The sequence below is a fragment of the Bufo gargarizans genome, chromosome 5 (genome assembly GCF_014858855.1).
Source record: "Bufo gargarizans isolate SCDJY-AF-19 chromosome 5, ASM1485885v1, whole genome shotgun sequence".
Taxonomy (NCBI): Eukaryota; Metazoa; Chordata; class Amphibia; order Anura; family Bufonidae; genus Bufo; species Bufo gargarizans.
This window is the reverse complement of record NC_058084.1, coordinates 119843293-119867560: the sequence shown is the minus strand read 5'-3', so window position 1 is coordinate 119867560 and position 24268 is coordinate 119843293. Positions and strand designations below refer to the sequence as shown.

The following is a 24268-nucleotide window of genomic DNA, read 5'->3' as shown; positions in this document are numbered from 1 at the left end:
CCCCTCCACCCTGTTGGGCGGGGGCGCACCTTAAGGCTGAGCACTGCTTAGCCGCAGGAGGTCGAGCGGCCTGAGGTCTGGGACGCCAAGAGGGCTGTGCCCGAAAGGACGGTTTCTTACGTCGATCTTGAGAAGTAAACCCGCCTCCCCGGCGGAAGAACCCGTCGCGGGGCGGGAACCAGCGAATCGACGAAAGGGTCTGCCACGTGAGGAACCCCTACCGTGAGTGGCCCTCTTGACTCTTGGCTGTGGAAGATGGGTGCTCTTGCCTCTGTGGCCTCAGAAATCATTTCATCCAGCCGAGAACCAAAAAGACGAGCGCCGGCAAAGGGAAGTCCGACTAGAGAACGCGTCCGCTGCCCACACCTTCAGCCAAAGCTCGCGGCGTAAAGTGACTGCAAGCGCCGAGGAGCGCACGATGAGGGCGTCAGCGTTCAGGGACGCCTCGCAGAGGAACGTCCCTGTCTGGATGATCAGCTGCGCCAAGCGGAGATCCTGAGCAGGGACCTCGGATACCAAGTCCAGGTCCAGCTGGTTACCCCATTCAGAGATCGCCTTCGCCACCCACGCGGACGCGAACACGGGCCTAAATGCTGAACCTGTAGCAGCAAAGAGGGACTTTGTCAAGGATTCCATCCGACGATCTTCAACTGACTGAAGGGAGGATCCATCGGCTATGGGAATAATAATTTTGGCGAGCCACGCCACTGGTGGATCCACCTTAGGAGGGGATGCCCAAGCTGAAACACAGCCCGTTGGAAAGGATATAGGATGTCCAGTTTTTGGGGGGCGGAAAACACGTCTGGGTGATCCGAAGCCTTGGAAACCACCGACGAAAAATCATTATGGCGAGGAAACACCTTTAATGCCTGTTTTGGACGGAAGAAGGATACCCCCTGTTGGTCGGGGAGGTCGTCCTGCACCCAGAAGGTGTGGTGGATGGCAACAATGAGGCTATCCACAGTGGAGGCCAACTTAGAAGGCTGCTCCGTATTCATATCCAAATCCGAATTCTCAACCTCACCTTCGGACAGCACGTCCCCAGGAGAAGAAAAACCTGAGTGAGACCGTACACGCGGTGGAGGAGAGGGAGATGCGTCAGAGGAAGAAACATGGTCTACTCTGGGACGCTTTTATGAATGCCGTGCGCTGATGGAATCACCGGGGGAAGTGACCTGGGGGGGGGGGGGGGGGGGGGGGGGACGACCCACAAGCAAGAAGCTCTGAAGGGTGCATCTGAAGGAGGTGCAGCCTGCGCCGGATTCTCAACCAAGCGACCCACTATAGATAGGGTAAATTGGGAGATTTGGGCAAGGTTTTCTGGCCCAATCGGGTAACTCAGATGCCAGAGGGGGAGCAGCGGTATGGGCTGAAGGGGGGGGGGGGGGGGGGGGGCGTCTGGCAAGGAGTGCAGGCAGAATCCTGTTGCCCGCAAGCAGGGTGGATTTGATTTAAATCAAACTGATCAAAATCACTAGTCAGTAAGGCCTGATTTAAATCATAGTTTTCTACATAAAGACTAATTCTTGCTGCTATAACTTATAATATGCATGTAGATGAAGATTTTTAAAATAACTTTTCATATTAGTTTGATTAGGTTGATTCTGTATTCATAGGTTTGTAGAAGTTAGGATTAAGGTCTTTTTCTCAACTCTGTTCATGTTATAACATTTTTGCTGTGAAGAGGAGGCATGTGATGTCTGCCGAGTCAAATTCAGTTTTGAGAACTGCAAAAGTAAACCAAGCATCTGTGATAATATCTTGTAGGCAGAGAAACTGCCCAATAATCTTACAAAAACCTCTGGAAGAGCATGACATTGTGAATGGATTAATGGAATTTATTTACCAAAAAAATTATACATATACAGCCTTATTCTAAATAATTAAAAAACGAATCTTTATTTCATAATGGAATAGCCTTTTGATGGTAAAATGTTTTCCTCAAAAAGCATTTTATAAAAAAAAATATAAAAAAAAAAATAAAAATAAAAAATAATCAATTTTTATCCACCCTACCCGCAAGGGAATTTTACCTGACATAGTGTAGGCATAATGGACAGCTATTGGCCGCGAAAGAACCCCAGAGGGATCAGACATGGTGAAACCAGGAGATATCTGAGGCTGGAGGGATACAGTGACCTGAGGAGAAGAGCACAGGACCAGGAGACGTCGTTCGAGAAGTCCGGAGAAAACTGGCTGAGCGCTCAGACGGGAAGAGAAGGCCCAGCCCTCTCAGGTCCTGCATGCCTCCAGAGAGCTGCTGCGATGAGCGTGCATGCGTCCATTAACCCGCGCATTGCCGGAATCGCCCCTTCGCTGTGTCCCCCTGTGCCAGGGCAGCACCATAGAGCAGGCAGCCGCCGATCGTATCATGGAAGCAGAATCGCAGCCAGCCCTAGCCTTGGAGTTGCGCTTGTAAGAGCTGCCGTCTGAGCTGCTAGGCTCCGCACACTCCCAACCCGATGAGGCCCATGTCTGTGCCCCAGCACTGTTGAGGAAGCACAGCTGCCGCCGCTGAATAATGCAGACACCTCCCCTGGTCTTAATGGGTCCCTTCAGAGTGGATGCTAAGGTGCCCTTCCATGGGAGGGAGGTAGATAGTGCAGCCAGAGGGGGAGATCGGCGGGCGGGCCGGGGGGCCTGGAGCAGGCATCTACTCATCTGTCCAGCCGCCATCCTCACCCTTCCTCTTCTTCAGCAGGGTCACCCCTTCAGCTACTGGCACTGTAGTGGCAGGACGCTGGAAGAGGGACTTGGATGGGTGACCCTTCTGCTGGCGGAATGCAGGGGAGCAAGGCTGCCTTGGTCCACCTTGTCTTCTTGTAGGGGAGGAGGCAGCGTGGCGGGCCAATGCTGGCGTGCTCCCCGGGGAGAACAGGGAGGCTAGGCGACCACTGTTTCCACCTGAAAAGAAAGGGGGGGGGGGGGGGGGAATCTTCAGGAGCTACTCCTATTGACACTAGAAAAAACTGAAACTCTCTCTCTCTCCAGGCTGGAGGGGGTATAGCTGCCAGGGGAGGAGCTAACAGCTTTTATCTAGTGTCAACACCTCCTAGAGGACATAGCTATACCCACGGTTCCTGTCTCCCCCAATGAATATGGGCGAGAAATTATATTAATGACCTTTTCTCTGGATATGTCATCAATATCAGATCAACAAGGATCTGACACTGGCGACCTCCGCCGATCAGATCTTAGACCAGGCTTGCACTACATGAGCACCGTAGACTCTTCCTAGTCCATGTGATGTCACTGTACATCGGTTACAAGGCTTAGTTGAGCTCAGCCCCATTCAAGTCAATGGGGCTGAGCTGCTGTACAATGTACACACCTGTGCTTGGAAAGCTGCTGGGAGACAGCTACGGTCACCACACCTCCAGAGAGCATGGTGGCCCCCTGTAACAGGTGATCTGCAGGAGTGCCTCGACTCTGAACCTTGCCAATGTTATAATGATCACCTGACCTGAGGAAAGGTCATTATTATATTTACCTGGATAAACCCTTTAACAATTTGATCAGTGATATCAGTACAATACTGTGGAAATTATAATCTTCTCTTTTGTCATAAAAAAAATTGTGTAGGGGTACAGAGTGTAGGGGTACACATTTAATTTAATGCATAAGGGTGTCAAAACCTATACTGTAGCACTCCTAAAATTATAACCACATTTTTTTTGCAGATAGCACCCTAGGCCATTCATTTTTATGGGGCCATGTTTTTTGCAAATCCATTTTTCTGTTCTGCAAATTAGATGTCCTATTCTGGCCCCAGAGGCTGCAACACCTAAGCAAGAGGCATCACTAATCAAACACTGCCATGAAGACCAAGGAACTCTCCAAACAAGTAAGGGACAATGTTGTTGAGAAGTACAAATCAGGGAGCATCATCAAATCTATCATAACTAAATGGACAAGAAGAGCCCTTTCTATAGATGAGAGTAAGAAAAAAATGTTTTGCAGATCTGTTGTTTGTAAACCGAAATACAGGCACAGTCGTCGTGTGCCTGAGACCTGAGGCAGTGCTATTTGGCAGGTCAGAGTTCTTTCTACAGCAGTACAAGATGTGTAGAAAAGCAAACCTGTACAACAAAAGCAAATGTTCTGGTAGTTACAATTGTAGAAGCGTTTCAACCATTTCTCTCACACTTTATAAAAATGTCATAACAGTCAATGTTGTCCAAAAAACTGAAGAAAAAGCAGTAATATGTACCTTTATCTGATCACAGTTCAGAAGACTATGGAAGAGATCAAGATAGTCTTTGAAACTAGGAACTTTCCATTTTCCAGCACGGACCTCACCAGAAGCTGATGGTTCCTCAGAACTGACTGCCCCATATCCATCCTAAAGCAACGACAACAGTCAGTGATAAAGCAGCACCTGAACCAAGTAAAATGTCTCCACTGAACATATTAAAAAAACAATGAAACCATAAACACAGGCAATCCTTATTTTAAAATGTAAATTCTTAAAGTAGTTTTCCCACAATCAAAACTTATCCACAGGATAGGTGATTACAGTCCAAATGAGCACAAAACAGGGGTCATTTGACCCCCCCATTGGAATAGAGCATTAATCTAGCATGCACACATTTTATCAAAAAGATAGCAAAGTGCAGCACCTGACTATGTCTGGCACCCCCATAGTGTTTAAAAGGATATGTTTTAATTTAGGGAAAACCTTTACACCCTCCCAACTCTTGTTTTTCATTCCTTGCAATCCTGGAGCCATAACTGTTTGATATTTCTGTTTACATATCCTTATGAGGAATTGTTTTCTTGTGAGACAAGATGTACTTTCTAACCTTCATTTAATATTGCATATGATGTAGTGGGAAGCTGGAAAAAATTCCAAATTGGGTGGAATTGGGGAAAAAATAAAAAAAACATGCAATTCCACTACAGTTTTATGTTTTTGTCATTCCCTATGCGGTAAAGCTGACCTTTCATTACTTTCATTCTCTGGATTAGTACAATTACAGCAATGCCACATTTGTAAAGTTTTTCTTGTGTTTTTCTACTTAAAAAAAAAAAAAAGGTTCATTTTCACCTCCATATTTTGACCCCCATAACTTTTTATGTTGACATCCACTGAGCTGTGCGAGTGCTCATTTTTTGCAGGGAAAATAAAAATAGCAATCTGGATTTCTTATGTAACTACTCATGTACAGTGCCTTGCAAAAGTATTGACTTTCTTCGCATTTTGTTTTACATTACAGCCATTACAAGTTCAATGTTTTGTTAATCTGAATTTTATGTGATTGATCAGAACACAATAGTCTAAGTTGGTGAAGTGAAATGCAAAAAATATATAAATAAAACTATTGTTTAGAAATAGAAAACAGAAAATTGGCATGTGCGTATGTATTCACCCCCTTTGTTAGGAAGCCATAAAAAGCTCTGGTGCAACCAATCCCCTTCAGAAGTCACATAATTCGTGAAATGATGTCCACCTGTGTGCATTCTAAGTGTCACATGATCTGTTATTACATATACACACCTTTTTTGAAAGGTCCCAGAGGCTGCAACACCAAAGCAACAGGCATCACTAACCAAACACTGCCATGAAGACTAAGGAACTCTCCAAGCAAGTAAGGGACATTGTTGTTGAGAAGTACAAGTCAGGGTTAGGTTATAAAAAAAAAATCCAAATCTTTGATTATCCCCAGGAGCACCATCAAATCTATCATAACCAAATGGAAAAAACATGGCACAACAGCAAACCTGCCAAGAGACGGACGCCCACCAAAACTCACGGGCCGGGCAAGGAGGGCATTAATCAGAGAAGCAGCACAGAGACCTAAGGTAACCCTGAAGGAGCTGCAGAGTTCCACAGTAGAGACTGAAGTATCTGTACATAGGACGACAATAAGCCGTACGCCCCATAGAGTTGGACTTTATGGTAGAGGGGCCAGAAGAAAGCCATTACTTTCAGCTAGAAACAAAAAGGTACATTGTGAGTTTGCAAAAAGGCATGTGGGAGACTCCCAAAATGTATAGAGGAAGGTGCTCTGGTCTGATGAGATGAAAATTGAATGGGGGGTGAATAGTTATGCACATTGACTTTTTCTGTTATTTTGTTCTATTTGTTGTTTGCTTCACAATAAAAAATAAAAAAAATAAAAAAAAATCTTCATAGGTGTGGGCATGTTCTGTAAATTAAATGATGCTAATCCTCAAACAATCCATGTTAATTCCAGGTTATAAGGCACCAAAATATGAAAAAAGTCAAGGGGGGGGGGGGTAAATACTTTTGCAAGGCACTGTATTACTGCAAGTAACAGATGGAATTTTCTCTGAGAAGTGATTAACAAATAAAAGTTAAATTAAAAATAAGTTACCCTTTCAAATCTGACTGGCTTAGAACAGACTCTGATTAATCCTTGATGCACTATAAAATATAGAAATCAGTTTAGGTTATTTTGATACAACACAGGAAGCTGGAAACTTTAAAGCCAAGTTTTCTTAACACAAAAATAGTATATCTAGCAAACAAAAAATGTTTATGTAAGGCAATGTTCCACCCATAGCAAATTACACCATGAATGTTCTAGAGATATCAGCCGCGCACGGACTTCCTAAACTGAGGGCATTAGAGATACAGGCACCTCTCCCACTAAACCCGGCTGACTTTTCTTGTCACTCTTACAAGCAGGAGACAGGGGAAAGCAGTGTGAAGCTGCATCTCATAGGATACATTCCAAATTCTGCACAAAACACTCACAGATAGTATATCTCTGCAGCCAATAATTGTAGGGACTCACCTACTATATCACTGCTCTCCTCACAGCACTCTATGCATAGGGGGGCACAACGATGAACAGTTTGGTGGATAGGGAGTGGGGGGTAGTAAAAAGTGAAAGCTGCCAGGACTGAAAGAAAACTACACAAGAGAGACTGACCGACCTATCTGCACAGGAGAGAAAGCTCTGGACTGGTGGTTAGACTAGGGATCAGATCACTCAAAGGGAACCCGTCACCATGTTTTTACATATTAAACTAAAAGGTACCTTAAATCTTGTCTACCATGAGAGTTTCCAGCGATCCATCCATAACCTTCTCTGGACCCCCATATTCTAATATATCGCCCCCTAAAGCTTTCCTGCCGTTATGTTCATTAGCATAATTAACTCCTTCCCCTCACACCATCAGCGCCTATTTCCCTCCCCCTAGACTGATTGACAGCCAATATTCTGCATCTTCGCTTGAAATCGCGTCTGAAATCGCACGCATGCGCAATTGCCCTTTCTTTCTTGGAGCAATCAGATAGCTCAGTGTATGTCCCTTCCCCTTCACGCCACAATGTGCTGAAATGTTCCCAACTATCTGGTCCCCCAGTGATAGTAGATAGCGGCGCGTTAGTTCCTGCTTCACAGCAACCGAACCTAGTTTTCAATGATAAGACTAATGCACATGCGCGAGATTACATCGATATGGGGCGTTTCTGAGGAGCTTGACTCCGTGATGATATGACTCTTCTCGGCTGAGAGATGTAAGATATGACTCTTTTATGCACATTTGCATAGATGGCGGAAAGTAAAGAAAAGATTGTTAGTTAATTAAATAGGCAGCAGATTTAATTCTAATTGTGATTTATATGACTGGGGAAACACAGATTTAGAAAGGATAATAGCTAAATTGAAGACGACAGGTTCCCTTTAAGCTGCGCATAAAAAGGGATTCAAAATGTAAGGATACAACTGAGCAGGAATTAAACTAATGAAATTAGAAGATTATTTCTAGTTAGTTATTTTTGTTCATACAGTATAAAGCTAAGTATAAGATAAGCTTAAGTTTAATCATTTTAAGTATAAAATTCTAGAAGTGAAATATTAGCCCAAATTATTTGAGTGCATTACATGTATACATGTAAGCCGTTGGTCGGGAACAGGTTTAAATAATCACTAAAGCAGCACTGTAATTTTGCATCTCTTTTACCTTTACTGTTTCTAGGCAATAAAGCAGCAACATGGGCAGTGATAGAGGAGTGTATGAAACTAGCTGGGTGGGAGGGGCTATATACTAGCGGAGTTGTTATGGGTGGAGCTGCGGCAGAGGAGGAGTGCATCATGGGTTTGGTTGGCTACAGCAACAGGAAGTACTAAATGATACAGAATGTAATAAACCCAGACTGATTTGTTTACATGGCAAAAAAGGTCAGGAAAAGAAAGAAAGAAAGAAAACCATGGGGAAGATGAACATGAGGTAAGTAACTACATAACAATTTCTGATAAAAAAAACCACAGTAGCCCAGGAAAACCCCCTTAAAAGGCATAGTTTATCCCTGGGGACCCTTTCTGCAGTCCCCCATTGGTGGCTGAACGTGCAGTGGTAATCATACTCAACTTATCCTCGCAGCCGGATTCTGGCTCTCTCTCAGTCCCACCGACTCTGAAGGTCCCAGGTTTCCCCACATCAACATCCGGATTCACAAAAATCACGTTGCTGCTGCAGCCAATGACTGGCCGGAGTGATGATCTGTCAACCATACATCACATCACATGATTCACGGGTGGACACATCACTGCTGCAGCAGCCACATACCCACTTTAAAACTGATGTTGACGTGGGGAGACCAGAGACCTGCAGAGCCTGTGGGGCAGACATCTCGCTAGAATCCAGAAGCAGGAATCAGGTAAGTATGATTACTACCACCAGTCTAGCCACGCTGGGAAGGGGAGGGGGGTCTGTAGAAAAGGTGCCAAGGGATGAATAAACCCCTTAACCTTATAAGGCAAAAAAGAACATTAAATTAAACAAAAATAATAACAATTAACAGTACCACCGATTAAAAAAAATAAAAATGAAATATTGTCACCGTCTATTTGCACTACATATTTTACACTGCATCTCACTTCGTTTCATAACAAATTTCTCTTTTTTTCCAGAGAAAGACACTAACATGCAATAGCATAACAAATACAACATAAAGACTAAATAGATAAAACAACAAATGACTGAAAACTCACCCACAGTACTAATCAGGCTCCAAAGAACAGGCCCTTTTCCCGCCAAAGATAGAAACACCTTGATGATTGACCTGCTGCATGAAAACTGCATTTTTGAGCTGTATTGTGGAAATGTTTCTATTTGCACAACAAGGAGGCGTTCAAGAACGGGAGTGTATATTTCAGGAATCTAAAGGGGAGCACAATACAATGTGGGGTTAGCACAAATACTTTGTAGTTAGAAAGAGCAACCATTCTCTAAAGATATTTTTTAAATATTCCAAAAACTGTTTGCTTAAATGGTCTCTAACGGTTCACACATATTTACATAAGTCAATAGTACAAGAGACCACAATAAACTTTGTAATATGTTTCATCAGTGAGAAATATCTAGTTCTCCTGTTATCAGCTGTTTACCAGCGACCCCCAAAAACCCCAATGTCGCCTTTCACTTTGAAAAATGACTCCCCACTTCTCCTCTCCCGTCCAGGACGGATCCTCTCTGAAGGAGGATCATATAACTGCAAGTCTGAGGATAGGTGAGGGTGAGGAACGAGCAAGAGCTTGAGGCCGGAACAGAAAGTTAGACTGCACAGCTACATAGGAAGATTATAGCTCAGAACAAGTGCTTCATTCACAAGCACAAAGGTCGGTATTTCTCTGTAATGTCCTCCATTATCCTGGGGCTGCTTCTGAGTGACTATAAGGCAATTAGGAAGGAGATTATCCTCTACTTTCTGTGTTTGCACTGGATGGCAACTAGTCTCCACCCACTATGTCAGAGCAAACTGCCAACTAAACATTAACTTTGAACAGAGGAAAAATGCTAAAAATGGCAAATATTAGGGCAGAAATTGTATTATTCCTCGGACACAAACTGTACTATTAATTAGTTTAGTTTGTTGAAAGCTCAGTGATGCTTTAAGTGCCCGTCAAACAAGAGGTCAGAGATTAATAAACCGTTATGTACTTATTAAATGAAGTTGTCTACTTACAGAGTCCATGTAAAGTATGACACTTGCAATCGCCTGCAGGAAGTTTGGTAGCTGATACACATTGTCATCTTCTGTCTCCACCTCTGTGAGGTACATTTGCTTGCAACGCTGAATAAGCTCAATATACATAAAATTCACATCTGTGGCATTTACTGCTTTGCAAGGCTTTAAAGCAAACAAATAAATATAAAAAGGCAATCAAAGACATTCAATCGAATAAGTTTTGCAGTACTTACAACGATCAGTGTGGTGTGTGTTTTCATAGTATTTGTGAGAAAAGACCTCAGAATAATAATTCCCTTTTCTTACTGATAAAATAACAAAGACTCCCATTGTTTTCCTGACTAAGTCTAATCTTGATTACTTTAACACAGGGCTCGACAAATCCCAGGCGCCAGGTCGCCATGGCGACCAGGAATTTAGTCCTGGCGCTTGGGTATTTGTCAGCCCGTTTTCAAAGGTGCCCCGGCGATGGGTGCGGAGCTGCCGTTCTGTCCGGAGGCAGCACCATTTGAAACAGCTCCGTCACAGCACACAATAGCAGAGACGCTGGCAGCAGGGAGGGGAGGAGCTCGGGAGGAGTGTAATCTGATCCTAGAATGGAAGCTGCTGCTGCCAGCCCCTTCCCCTCCCCGCCCACCAACCAATCAGAGCTGAGGCAAGGCGAGGCAAGCACTAGCAGCTCTGAGTCTGAGTCACTGACACAAGTACAGGGAGTCTAAAAGAATCGAATGAGTCACAGGTTAAAAGAATCTAAAGATCCGACTTAGAGACTCATTCGATTCTTTGAGTTAAAAGAACCATCAGTCACTAGAACAGTTTACACTGAGGCTGATGCTTTTGTTGCAGCAGTGATAAGATTAAGGGACAGGAGCAGAGAGATAAGAGAAGTGACAGGATAGAGTTTAGATTACAGTTTGAATTAACCCTTTAGGATCAAATTGGCTTCTCAAGGAGATATATATGTTAAAGGCATCCCTTCTGTCTCATTCAGTAGCTATATAACTAAGGGTACTTTCACACTTGCGGCAGGACGGATCCGGCAAGCTGTTCACCCTGTCGGATCCGTCCTTCCGCTGTTTCGCCGGACCACTGCTCCGTCCCCATTGACTATAATGGGGACGGAGCTCCGGCGCAGCACGGCAATGCATGGTGAAAAGCCGCCGGACTAAAAGTACTGCATGTCCAACTTTTTAGTCCGGTGGCCTCTCACCGCGAACTGCCGTGCTGCGCTGGAGCTCCACCCCTGTCCCCATTATAGTCAATAGGGTCCGGGGACGGAGCGGCGGTATATGTAACATGGTATACAGCATTATTGGGGGGGCACTATGGGACCACCTACTAGGGGCTTTATGACGCGGCTCCGCCTGGCTCCTAACTTTTTTAGCTGGCTCCTAGATTCCAAGGAAATTTGTCAAGCCCTGCTTTAACACACCACTAATTTGTCTTCCCCTCGTTAAGCTTTCTGGTCTCCAATGTATCATGAATGCAGCAGGAAGGCTCACCTATCTGTCTAACTGCTACACCAATGTCCCCATTGTGTAGCAGTCACTGCACACGGTGCCCATCCACTGCATACAATTTAAACTTCTCACTATTACCCACAAAAGTTTTCACAATGCTATGATTCCCAATACCCTGGCCCATATCTCTAACAACCTTCTTGGGCTCCACATTCTGCCAGAGATCTAAGACTAACACCCTTCATAAGCCAAAACCTCCCACTCCTGTCTCCAAGATTTTTCATAAGCTGCTCAAGTTCTCTGAAATGTGCTACCCCAGAAAATCAAGTTAATTCTGAATAGCCACAGTTTTAAGTGTGTCCTAAAAACACAACTATTCAGGCTAGCCTATCATATTCCCTAATCTGACTGTTCTTTGTAAACCCCCTTCTATATTATTCCTCACAAGCAGATCCCTGTATAAAAACAGTAACTCCCACACTAAGGTCTCATGCACACGACCGTTGTGTGCATCCGTGTCCGTTCCGTTTTCCGTGATGTTGAAAACTTGGAAAATGCACAGTTGTTCATCTGCGTCCGTGATCCGTGTTTCCTGTCCGTCAAAAAAATACCTGTCCTATTTTTTTGACAGACAACGGTTCACAGACCCATTCAAGTCAATGGGTCAGTGAAAAAACACAGATGCACACGAGATTGTCGTCCGTGTCTGTGATCCGTATCCTTTGGCTACTTTCATACAGACGGATCCGAAGATCCATCTGCATAAAAGCTTTTTCAGATCTAAGTTTTCACTTCGTGAAAACTCAGATCCGACAGTATATCCTAACACAGAGGCGTTCCCATGGTGATGGGGATGCTTCAAGTTAGAATATACTACGAACTGTGTACATGACTGCCCCCTGCTGCCTGGCAGCCCCTGATCTCTTACAGGGGGCTGTGATCCGCACAATTAACCCCTCAGGTGCGGCACCTGAGGGGTTAATTGTGCGCATCATAGCCCCCTGTAAGAGATCAGGGGCTGCCAGGCAGCAGGGGGCAGACCCCCCCAGCCCCCCCTCCCTCATATTAATTTCATTGGTGGCCAGTGCGGCCCCCCCTCCCTCCCTCTATTGTATTAATTTCATTGGTGGCCAGCGCGGCCCCCCTCCCTCCCTCCCTCTATTGTATTAATTTCATTGGTGGCCAGTGTGCGGCCCGCCCTCCCTCCCTCTATTGTATTAATTTCATTGGTGGCCAGTGTGCGGCCCGCCCCCCCTCCCTCTATTGTATTAATTTCATTGGTGGCCAGTTGTGTGTATGAGGCCTAAATGTAATTTTCCTTAAGGCTCTTTAACACAGAGCGTCTCCCTTGCGAGAATCACACTTTGTGTGAGAGAGATCATGCGCTCTGGACTACAGAAGTGCATGGCATTATCATGATTGATAATGCTGTGTGCCTCTGTCAGACCTTTCTGTAACGGGATCATACTGACAGCTTTATGTCATTATGATTCCGTTACAGAAAGGTCAGACATAGGCACACTGCATTATCAATTATGATAATGCCATGCACTTCTGTAGTCCAGAACGCACGATTGCTCTTTCACCAAGAGCGCGATTGCCGCAAGGGACACGCCCGTGTAAAAGAGCTCTTATATGTGTTGTGTATCCTCTCAATAACAGAGTACTGCAGAATATGTTGGAGCTATATAAAGATTATTACGTTACACATTATTAACACTTCAGCAAAAACAAGAAAAAGGAAAATCATACCGCTGCAAAAAGGCCATATCCTCGAATAGCAATAGCAAGTTCCTTATTGGAAGACTCCATCTTTCTCATTATCTTGTAAAACTGTCCCATGAAGAACTGTAACTTGTCTTTGTGAGCTACAGCATCATTAGTAACCAGCAACGCCATCTAGAAAAGATCAACAAAGTTTCAAATACAGAATATGAAAACATAATAAGCGCTTTGTTTTACACATGTAATTATCCTCCACTTCTGCATGGAAGTCGATTAATAAACCTACACAATAAAGCTTTATTCACATGGCCGTTTTAAGACTCATAGTTGGAGCTGTAAATTATTTACCAATAATGAGATTCGATCCCATCAAGAAAATTTATAAAAACCATTCCCAGTCATTCTGGAAAAGGTTTTTCTGCATTCCACTGGGACATTTTGAAAATCTGCCATTTTGAGTTTTTTACGCTTCGTCAAAATTTTACATATGGATTCTCTTAATTTTGGTTAATTTTCAGTTTTTCAAAGCATTTAAAAGAGAATCCGAACATAAAATTTTAGGCTGACATTTTGTGGAGATGAAGAGAGGGGCTAATCAGGAGAAGCTTTCCGTGCAGAATCTACAAGAATAATGTACAAGCTCATTGTACTTGCTGATGGCTTTTCTTCTCTACAGTGGGTTTTATAAAATATCACTTTCACTTGATATGGATGTAGAAAGTTAGTGGATTTGATAAGTAATGAGCACAGAACCTGTACCTAAATTCTTGTGAAATCCTGAACATATGAACATGGTCATGATTCAATCCCATGAGGCTCAGAGTAACAATAATTAACTGGTTAGAAAATCATGCTTAAATATCTCCAGCAGCTCAGCCAGCAAAATTTTCTGATATTGGTTATATAGTTCAGAGGCAAGACATCAGGGATCAAAGGCTTGTTGGTCGGCGATTAATTACCTTGGATAATTCTGCTAGTACCAGAGTTGTATGTAGCATAATACAATGCTCTGGTCTTTTTGATGCTCCCAGTTGATCATTCCTCAACATGTGCTGGGAGTATCCTGGGGATCCCGGCACATGCTGTATCTACAATGCCCACAGTGTACAAGCTGAGACAAGGCACAGAACGGGAGAGATCAGCTAACAGGGCTGGCATAGCTAGATGTAGGGGTAAGTACCTTCTGGATATGTTGTAAAGTAGTGATCTTAGGAGACCAGGACCCCCAAAAGATTGTCAAGTGTATATTGTACTTCATCTAAATAGGAGCTAAATAGGCAGAACAATGAGGCCTGCGTGCATTCTTCTCCTTGAGAGAGGAGAGACATAATTGGAGGGAGAAGGCCCACACCAAGAATAGAAATGCTATAATGTGGTCTAGGGGCTAAATTTCACAATGCTCTTCAGTATTGATACTGCCACCTATAAAAAGCAGGGCAGATGCAAAATTCTAGCACTTCAATATCTAGCTAAAAGAATACAGAATCTTCGACCTTTCTCCGCTCATGCCAGGTCTATAAAAAGTGGGCATAGCATAGGACAGGCACGTCTCATTTGTAATTTTCAAACAAGAAAATTTAGGTGTAGAAAATTATCTAAATGTAAGCCAGCAAGGAAGCTGTCTTAAATTTAGACTGGCGCTGGATGCGCCAAAGTTATGTAGCGGCCAACAACCCCCGCCACAATTCCTGCTTAGTATCAGCTCCTAAAGGTAAAGTAGTGGTATCAATAAATGACATAAGCAAGAAAATGTCATTTAAAAATCAACTTAGCAGACCCAGAGCAAAAGAAAAGAGCCGAATCAATGTTAAAAATACTGTATTTCTTAATATATTTAGAGCTACACCAGAATTCCTCTCATAGTACTGTAGCTTACAGGCCATCAATTACACAACCAGCTACAATGGTCAAACATAGATTGTTCTTCAGTTCTTGCCATGGAGTGAAAAAGCATACATACCTGCTTTAGAAAGGAGTCCAGCGCTGCAAACGCATTTTTCTTCATTTCATGATTTGAGTGGCCGCACCATTTGGACATTACTTCAAAAACTTTTTGATAGGAGTCCATGAGGAAGGTATCAAACTGGGATGCATGTTGAGCAAGGAGATGTAGGCCAGCTGCAATTTATAGAAGCAAATATACTGTTAAATATGAAATGTAGACCAATGACAAAATTATACACAGAAAACATGAATAAGAACGTGAAGCATTTGAAGGGAAATGACAAAAAACATGTGCCATTTTCGAGTGCTAAATCCAAAGCCTCAAACTCACTGTCCAAACAAGATGTTGCATACTATAGTACACACACATACTGAGTATCACTATATATGTCAACCTTCAAACTAGTAATCCTACTCGTGTATCAATTAAGTGTAGAGGATTTCAGTGGAAAAATTCTTTTTTTTGTTATATAGGACCAGAGAGCCTGCTGTATGGATGTGAACATTCATTTCTAAGATTGTGATTCCCATTATGCAATCAATGTGGCATCTGGAACACGCCTATACTTTTCCCGGCTCAAGCCAGGTCTAAAAAAGTGGGAGTGGTGCGGGGGCGTCTCATTCATCATTTTCTACGCCTGTTTTTGGTTTTAGAAAATGGTCTAAATGTAAGCCAGCTCGGAAGCTGTCTTACATTTAGGGTCCATTCACACGTCCACAAGTGTTTTGCAGTCCACAAATTGCAAAACCGCAAAAACACGGACACCAGCCATGAGCGTTCCGCATTTTGCGACCCACACATTGACGGCACTATGATAGAAATACCTATTCTTGTCCGTGGCTGCGGACGAGAATAGGACATGCCCTATCTTTTTTGTGGGGCCGCAAAACAGAAGTGCAGATGCGGAAAACACACGGTGTGCTCATCTTTTGCGGCCCCATTGAAACAAATGGGTCTGCACCTATTCTTGCAGATGTCCCTTTCTCGTCTTGTTCACTGGGGGACACAACAAAGGCCTTGAGTATAGCTGCTGCCTAGAGCCGCATCAGAAGATGCAAAGGTATGCACCCTATAGAACTTTGTGAATGTCTGTAGATAAGAGTCTTATGTCCACAAAGGATAGAAATTCCTCTTTCTCCATGGAGGCTATCACTAAAGCGACAAACCTTGACAAAACGGTTGAGGAGTTTGAGGTCCAGAAATGGCCTCACGGAACTGCCCTTTTTTGCAACGACGAAAAGGATGGAATAAAAACCCTGGCCATGTTCCTGCGGAGGAACTGGGACAATGACTGAGTCAGAAGGTCCTAGATTGCAGAGAAAAGTTCTGACGCACGACTCAGGTTGAGTGGAGGGACCGAACTCTATTTTGCAACTGGAGTTGATTATCTCGCGGACCCACGAATCGGATACGTGAGTGTACCAAACTTTCCCTGAAGGACTGCAAGCGCTTCCCCACACAAAGGGTGCCGGGAGGGAGCGCCCTGTCAGACCGAAATTAGGTTACTGGTACTGGGCTTGGCGGCCAGGGTTTGCTGGCGTCAAGACGGTCAAGGTTTAAAGGACAGCCGCTTCCTTTGTCTCCTGGGTCTGCTCTTTAGAAGAGGTGGCAGGGCTGGAACCACAACGAAAGGAACAAAAACGTAACCTGGATGCCTGAAAAGATCTTGACCTCGTGGGCCTGTTTTGTGCTCTTCCCCCCTGTGGAGTATGAAATAATTTGGTCCAGGCAGGGTCCAAACAAACAAATGCCCTGGAAAGGAAGGGCAGTAAGGGATCTTTTTGACAACTGATCCGCTGCCCTGTCGTTGAGCCAAAGCGTTTGACGGATGGCCACACACGTAGCCGATGCTCTCGCCACCATTCTGGACGCGCCATGGGAGGCCTCACAAATGTATTCATAAGCCTGTCAAACCTGGCAGGCCAAGTCTGACACATCTTCATGGGAAGTATGAGCAAGTAGGCCTTGTCTCAGTTTAGGGCTGAAACGATTACTCAAATTAAAATCGATTAACTCGACAAAATCCTTGAAGCAAATTTTTTGCATTGAAGATTTGTTTGTGCCATGTGACCATGGAGTGTTAGTGAAGAGCTAGCTATTACTCTCGCTCCATGGTCACCCGCTTGCCCATACAGTGCTGCACTGGATCCTGACATACACACATCGTCAGGACACAGTGCACGCAAGCACACACTATGACCTGATGCTATCTGACGTCATGTCCCAGTGCAGCGCGTGAAGAAGATGGAAGATCCCTGGAGTGTCGTCAGTGCCCCTACAGGAAAGGCAAGTATTTTAGTTCACTGGCACTGTGGCTGGGCATTGATGGCTAGGAGGGGGGAGGGGACTAATGGCAGTGGAGGCAGCTGGTGGCACTGGAGGCGAAGCTACTGATGACATGGGGGAGCTGGTGGCACTATGGGGGTGCAATGGCACTGGGGGGAGCTAATGAGGTTTTATAGAAAACTTTCTTTTAATTAGCTTTTTCTTATTAAAGTACTCGATTAATCGTTGGATTAATCGGTAAAATACTTCATTACTAAAATAATCGATAGCTGCAGCCCTATCTCAGTTGATCAGCCCAGTCCACGGCTGCCCTACTGACCCACGAAGAGGCAAACCAGTGCCAAACCAGCGACATCAAGTTCAGATTTAGCATAAGACTCAATCGTCTTATCCTTCGGATCTTGAAAGGAGGCGGCTTCAGGGAGGAGAAGAGTGGTGTGCTCAGACAAACGCGAAACCGAAAGGGTCTACTGCCGGGGTGGTGGAGTACGACCAAGTCTTTACTGCACCGCCGGGAAAGATTACATAATATCTCCTCATCAGAAACATTGTCCTTCCTATTCGGAACAGCAGCCTAAGAGCGCCTGTGAAGTGGAGGACTGGGGAGAGGCAGATCTCCGAGATGATACTGGGGACCTGGTCCTTTTAGGTGATCAGCCCCGTGCACAGTTGTAGCGTCCCTCGAGGAAGTACTGCTGAGAGTATTGTGGAGCCAAGCGACCTAACATGTCAACTATGGATAGGGTCGCCTTAGATAGGTCAGATACCGCTGAAGATAGGAAGCGTGCCCATTCTGGTTCCGGACCCTGAGGGGAAGGGGGGTGGCATGACTAGAGGGAGGTCGGTGACCTTGGGGCCGAACAGATGCTGCATAGCAGATTGGATTCACCACACTTAAATTTGGTATTAGATCGGGGGCACGCAAAGTGTGTAGCAATGGTGGGCTCCTGTCTAGGATCGGACATAACGTAACTAGAGGGAAAGGAGCGTGGTCCCTGGAGGGAGAAACAGGTCTAGAGTAAATGGTCTTTACCTAACAAAATGAGACAAGATCCTGCAGGAGGGATATAGATGGTGCAGATGTGCCACCAGGGGCAAAGCCTACGTGTTTGCAGAGCCGAGGGTTCCAAGAGCAGGCCAGAGCAGGTGTCTTCATCCAAGCAGGTAGGAAGAGGAGGAAGAGCCGGAATGGAGATGGAGGAAATTTCCAGGCTAGAGCCAATCCCAGGAGGACGTCTTGGCGAACAGAGTCTTGGTTGAGACTGTATGAAGCCCCTCCCCATTGGGAGGAGCACCTGGCATGGGAAACAAAGTAAGCAGCAGTGCAGTGTTGTAAAGGAGGGTGCTGCCTGGGGCTTTAGTACCGCTGCCGGCTGGCCAGAAGTGAGGGCGTTGCACCGGAAGTGTAGAAATGGCGGGAGAATCACGAGAGAGTAGCAGAGTCGGGAGACTGCCGCTTGGAGAAACGACCAGAGGAGGGCGCTGCCCCCTGCTAATGGAACGCCACTGCCATGTAGCAGAAAAAAGCTGTACAGTGAGGCACGCACGTGCGTGACCCTTCGGTGGGGGGGGGGAGGGGGGCACTCGGTGACATGTGCAGACCCGGCAGTAGTACCCTAGCAGCAACATGCATGGATGGACCGACAGGGAGTGCTTATTATACTCACCTAACTCCCGTTCCCAGAAGAGTAGTGGCTTGTCCAGCCTCTATTTCAGTAGGCTCCTACAGCCTCCAGGTCTCTCCCTTTGGTGTTGGATCCCTATAGCTGCAGAGTACATGTCTGCCTCCTACGGACACTAAGCTAAGGCAGATGAGCTAAGTGCCCACATGAAGGGTATTGCTGGTGGAAGGAGTAAACACTTTTTGCTTAGTGTCCGCCCCTCCGTCCCCAAGGTTTTGCTGTGTCCCCCACGGACGAAAAATTAAAAAGTTGTGACTTTCAGAATATGGCAATGCAAAGATTTTTATTTTTTTTAAGTAATAAAACATAAAATCAATATAAATTTGGTATTGCCATATTCGTACTGACCCACAGAATAAGGTTGCTATGTCACTTTTAGCACACAGTAAATGGCATAAAACAAAGCCCAAAAAACCTCGGACCAATTGCCCCCCCCCCCATTTTCCAATACAAGCTATGGTAAAATAAACAGTACCATTAAAAAAAAAAATACAACTTTTGCCACAAACAGAAAATGAAAAAATATGGCTTTTGGAAGGGTGTAAAAGAAAAACAAATGAAAAAAATACAACTAGGTTGTGTCCTTAAAAGAGTTGATAATAGCACTTTGCAGTATTTCACAACTACTATAATTGCCATATGGAAGCAGAACAATGTGCTAACTTGTTAGGTTAAAGCCATCTCCAGTTCTCTGTATTAGCCTGTCACAAATGTGTGTATTTATATTTTGATTTAATGCAGTTTTCACCATTCGCAAAGTGGAAGGTAAAAAAATAAATAAAATATCAAAGCAATGTGCATACGGTAAGTTACAATCAAGGGAAAAACAAAACTTACCTAAAGGCACAGCATATCGTTTTAGGTCGATCTACAGAAAATAAATTGTATAAATAATAAAAACAAATGGTTATTATTATGATTTTGCTTAGTCTGGTTTCATACAGACAGCAGAGCAATCTGGAAGGCTATTTCGGCAGAGAAAGAGCCTGCTGGAGTTCTACGGATCCGGCCTAGCTGGATACTGCTGTACACCGCTGGAGCTCTTTGACTATAATGGGAACCGGCAGGGAACCGGCAGGGATCCAGCCGGTCAAAAACTGCTGCGCACAACAATACGTGTATGGTCAAATCCTGAAATGAATGCCAGGGAACGTCCAGATTCCTACCGGATCCCATTATAGTCTATGGGGTCAGGAAGACGGGGCACTAGCCGGCTATGATGGATCTAGAGAACTCCAGAAGGCTACTGTATTCTCTGCTGAAACAGCCTGCGGGTTTCTCTGTGCCTGTGTGAAAGACGTTGACTATGATAATGATTATATAAAGGTTTTTATTACTGTACCTGAGGATTTATTGCCTTCATTGTGTATTCAAAAATTTCTTTAGAAGCGCTAGCATCTGGGAGGGAAAAATGTAATTTTTGAAGTTACTGTATAAATCATAGAATACAAATAAACTATAGAATACAACTTTTGTTGAAATACCTTTACTAGATGTTTCTGTGGGACAGGTTGTAGAAACTTTAGGTATCATTTGGGGATGCATACAAACATTGGGGGTCATTGTCACTCAGAAATATGCCTAAATTAGGAATATTTCTGGTGCAGATTGTGCGCCGCAATCTGCATCTTTTCCCCGCTCACGTCTGGTCTAAAAAAGTGGGCATGGCATGGGAAGGGGACGGGCTGGCAGGCCTGTCTCATTCATCATTTTCTACTTCTATTTTAGGTATAGAAAATGGTCTAAATTTAAGCCAGCAAGGAAGCGGTCTTACATTTAGAACTGGATGCGCCAAAGTTATGCTGAGGTCAGCATTCAGAACCTCTTCATAAGGAGGATCCAACACCGGTCTTAATAAACAACCATCACTATATTGAAATTATTTTATAACGGTGAAAATATTACAAATGCAATTGAAGGGGTTGTCCAGCAGTTAATATTCATGACCTATCGTCAGGATAGGTCAACAATATTGGATTGGTGGGGGTCTGACACCTAGGACGCCTGCAGATCAGCTGTTTGAAAAGGAGACGGCACTCCATGCGAGCGCTGCTTCGTCATTACACTATGTCTCGTCTCCAGTGGAGCAGCGTAATAACAAGTACTCTCTTCATTCACTTGAGTACTTGTATTAGGCTACTTTCACATAAGCGGCAGCCTTCTCCGGCAGGCTGTTCTGCCGGTGAACAACCTGCCGAATCCGTGCTGCTGCTGCTGCTGCTGCTCCGGCCCCATTCACTATAATGGGGAGAGCCAGTCGCAGCACGGCAAACATGCCGAGAGGTGGCCAGAATAAAACTACGACATGAAGGCTGTCGCTAATGTGAAAGTAGCCTTACACGGCACTTCTGAGATGAAGTCAAGTGTAATGAGGAAGTGGCACTCACATGAAGTGCCATCTCCTCTTCAAACTGCTGATCAGCGGGGGTGCTGGTTGTTGGACCCCCGCCGATCAGCTGACAATAGGTTGTCAATATTAACGGCTGAACAACCCCTTTAAAGAATTACTCTTATTGCATTTTTTAAAGCGGTTCTCCAGGCTTTTAATATTCATGACCTATCATGAAGATACTGGAGGGGATCAGATCGGAGGGGGTCCAACACCCGGTACCCCCGCTGATCAGCTGTATGAGTAGACAGCGCGTGCAATGTGCACGTGCCGTCGCCCTTCTTTCTTCCTGCTCACCGCAGCTGTCTAGGAGGAGAAGTCATCAATATTAAAAGCCCGGAGAACCCTTTTAGGTTCACTATTCACTAAAAATACCATATTAGCTGCATAGTACAAGTTGTTAAAATTACAGGGATAGGGGCATGGCTAGCTAGGCATGTGAGCGGTCGCACGCTGAGAGAGCTCCCGCATCTGCCCGGTCATTTATCCTGTTTATGCACTAGTTCCAGCACAGATACTAAACCTGAACAGTCGGGGATCAGAGCGGTAGTCGCGACTGAAGTTCTGGACAGCTCTGGACAGTGGGGGACGCAAGCATGTCGCGGAAAAGAGAAGGCAAAGGTGTGGATAAGGAGGCCCAAGATGGCGCCAGGATGGGAACGCCGAAACGGCGGGAGCGCACGGCAGAGCTGCAGAAAGAAACGGCAGTGAAACTAAGTCAATTTGTGCGGTCCTCCCAGGCAGCCAATACCAGACAGCGCCAGGATGTTGTGATACCGGACCAAGGGGATGAATCGGAACATGAGGAGTCGGTTCCCGCCACTACCATGCGGCAGAGCAACAGGTATGAGGTGTTGCAAGTAAATGATGAGGAGCGAGAGCGTGACACATGCGACTCAGACTCCGGGGAACCTACTCTTAAAGATGTGCTGCACGCCATTTCCAAATGTGGCAAGTCCCTGAGTGCACTTACGGTCCAGGTAGGCGCTATAAAAGAGGACATTTCTATTATGCGGCATGATTTTAGAAAATTGGCGGAGCGTACCACGGCTCTAGAAGATAGAGTGGGAGAGGTGGAAGATGAGGTGCAGCCTTTGAAGAGAGACACTGCAGAACATTCCAGTTTGCTTAATGTAATATCGGCTAAGCAAGATGATATGGAGAATCGCCTGCGCCGCAATAATGTACGCATTGTCGGAGTGCCTGAGAAGGTGGAAGGGAGAAATCCCACAGAATTTTTTGAGGCTTGGTTGAAAGAAAAAGTGGGGCAAGACTCACTAACCCCAATGTTTGCAGTCGAACGTGCCCATAGGGTGCCAACTAGGCCTTTACCTCCAGGGGCGCCTCCGAGAACGGTATTGGCAAAGTTATTAAGTTATTACACTACAGAGACCGGGATATCCTCTTGCGCAAGGCCAGGGAGCTACCAGAACTTTCTATCGACGGTCAGAGAATCTCGCTGTTCCCGAACTATTCTATGGAAGTACAAAAAAAGAGGGCTCGTTTTCTGGAAGTTAAAAAGCGTCTAAGAAATTGGGGAGTCCCATATTCCATGTTATACCCAGCTAGACTGCGTGTAGTGGCCCTGAATACCACCAGCTTCTTTGAGGATCCTAGGGAAGCGACAAAATGGATGGACAGAAATGAACGTCAGATTAGGATGGAGCTTCAGCCACCTTCTTAATGGGTCTCAGCTGTAACTATGCAAGCGATTACATGAAAGGCCTTTATATGTGATGTTCTCTCTCTCTTAATGTCTGTCTCCTATTGATTATTCATATTAGGTGGGTTACAGAGGAGAGCATGAACTGCTAGGCCGTACAGGACATGTATCGCAGTGAATTCATATGTTGAGGAATCTACATTAGATATAGATATTGATGCTTTACCGCCTTTGAATCTAGACCATCGGACAGGATGCCACTGGTAAAATACTAAAATTCATATGTTAAATGTGGGCGTTACATATGTGCAGTAGATATGTTGTGTGTTCCCGGGGATGGTGCGGGAAGCTAGAGGGCGATCAGTTACAAAAAGAGAGTGCTTAACAGTTTTTAGTTTTCATATTGTCAAGAAACTATTATTGGTAGTCAATATTGGCTACGCTCCTCTGGCTAATACCGTTTATTAGCTGGGAAATTCATCTGGTCTCACCGACTGGTGTAGTATACTTCCACAGGCCTAAACTCTGGGCGTGGTGCGGAGCCTATCGGTTAGTCCAGTGAACTGTAGTTCTTTATAATGTTTTGTCACTTGATGGCAAGTTCTAAATCTTGGGGAGGTTTGGGGTATGTTGCGGGACAGAGTAGTCTTGGTTATGAATGGCAGTATGGCTGGCTGAGTGTGAAATGGAAGATAGTGTGCCTTATTCTTGAGCAGAGTGACTGAGATATTAGTGTAAGGGTTGTGACTCGGATGATATGCAGGAGATTATTATATAATATTAATGGCTAACTGCATTAAATTCCTTAGCTGGAACGTTCGGGGAATCAAAGAAAAGACTAAAAGGAAGGCAATTTTGGAATGTGTCCGTCCGCTACATCCTCTCATATGCTGCTTGCAGGAGACACACTTCCGGAACAGGTACATTTGCTCAAACTGGCTTGGGTGGGGGCGGGGTTTCACTCCACGTACTCTACATACGCTAGAGGAGTTAGTATCTTAATACATAAAAACATACCATTCTGCTGCATTTCTAGCAGAGTGGATGCTGATGGGTGTTATGTGTGCCTATATGGTACGCTCTACGACCAGCCATGTGTGATATGTGGAGTGTATGTCCCGCCCCCATTCTCCCCACTAGTGTTCAGAAAGGTTCTATCTTTCATAACGGATTTC

At 44.9% G+C, this 24268-nt stretch overlaps 1 protein-coding gene across 2 annotated transcripts in view; it reads right to left on the bottom strand.

The window, feature by feature from the left end:
• Positions 1-24268, bottom strand: part of PRKDC (protein kinase, DNA-activated, catalytic subunit) — a 408896-nt gene that overhangs the window by 290937 nt on the left and 93691 nt on the right. For both annotated transcript variants that reach the window (XM_044294047.1, XM_044294048.1), the window contains exons 8-15: positions 20384-20439; positions 19879-19909; positions 15089-15246; positions 13156-13302; positions 9941-10105; positions 8967-9135; positions 6339-6388; positions 4211-4342 (exon numbers count right to left, since the gene is read on the bottom strand). In XM_044294047.1, the coding sequence (XP_044149982.1) occupies positions 4211-4342; positions 6339-6388; positions 8967-9135; positions 9941-10105; positions 13156-13302; positions 15089-15246; positions 19879-19909; positions 20384-20439 (908 nt within the window). The remainder of the gene's footprint in view (positions 1-4210; positions 4343-6338; positions 6389-8966; positions 9136-9940; positions 10106-13155; positions 13303-15088; positions 15247-19878; positions 19910-20383; positions 20440-24268) is intronic.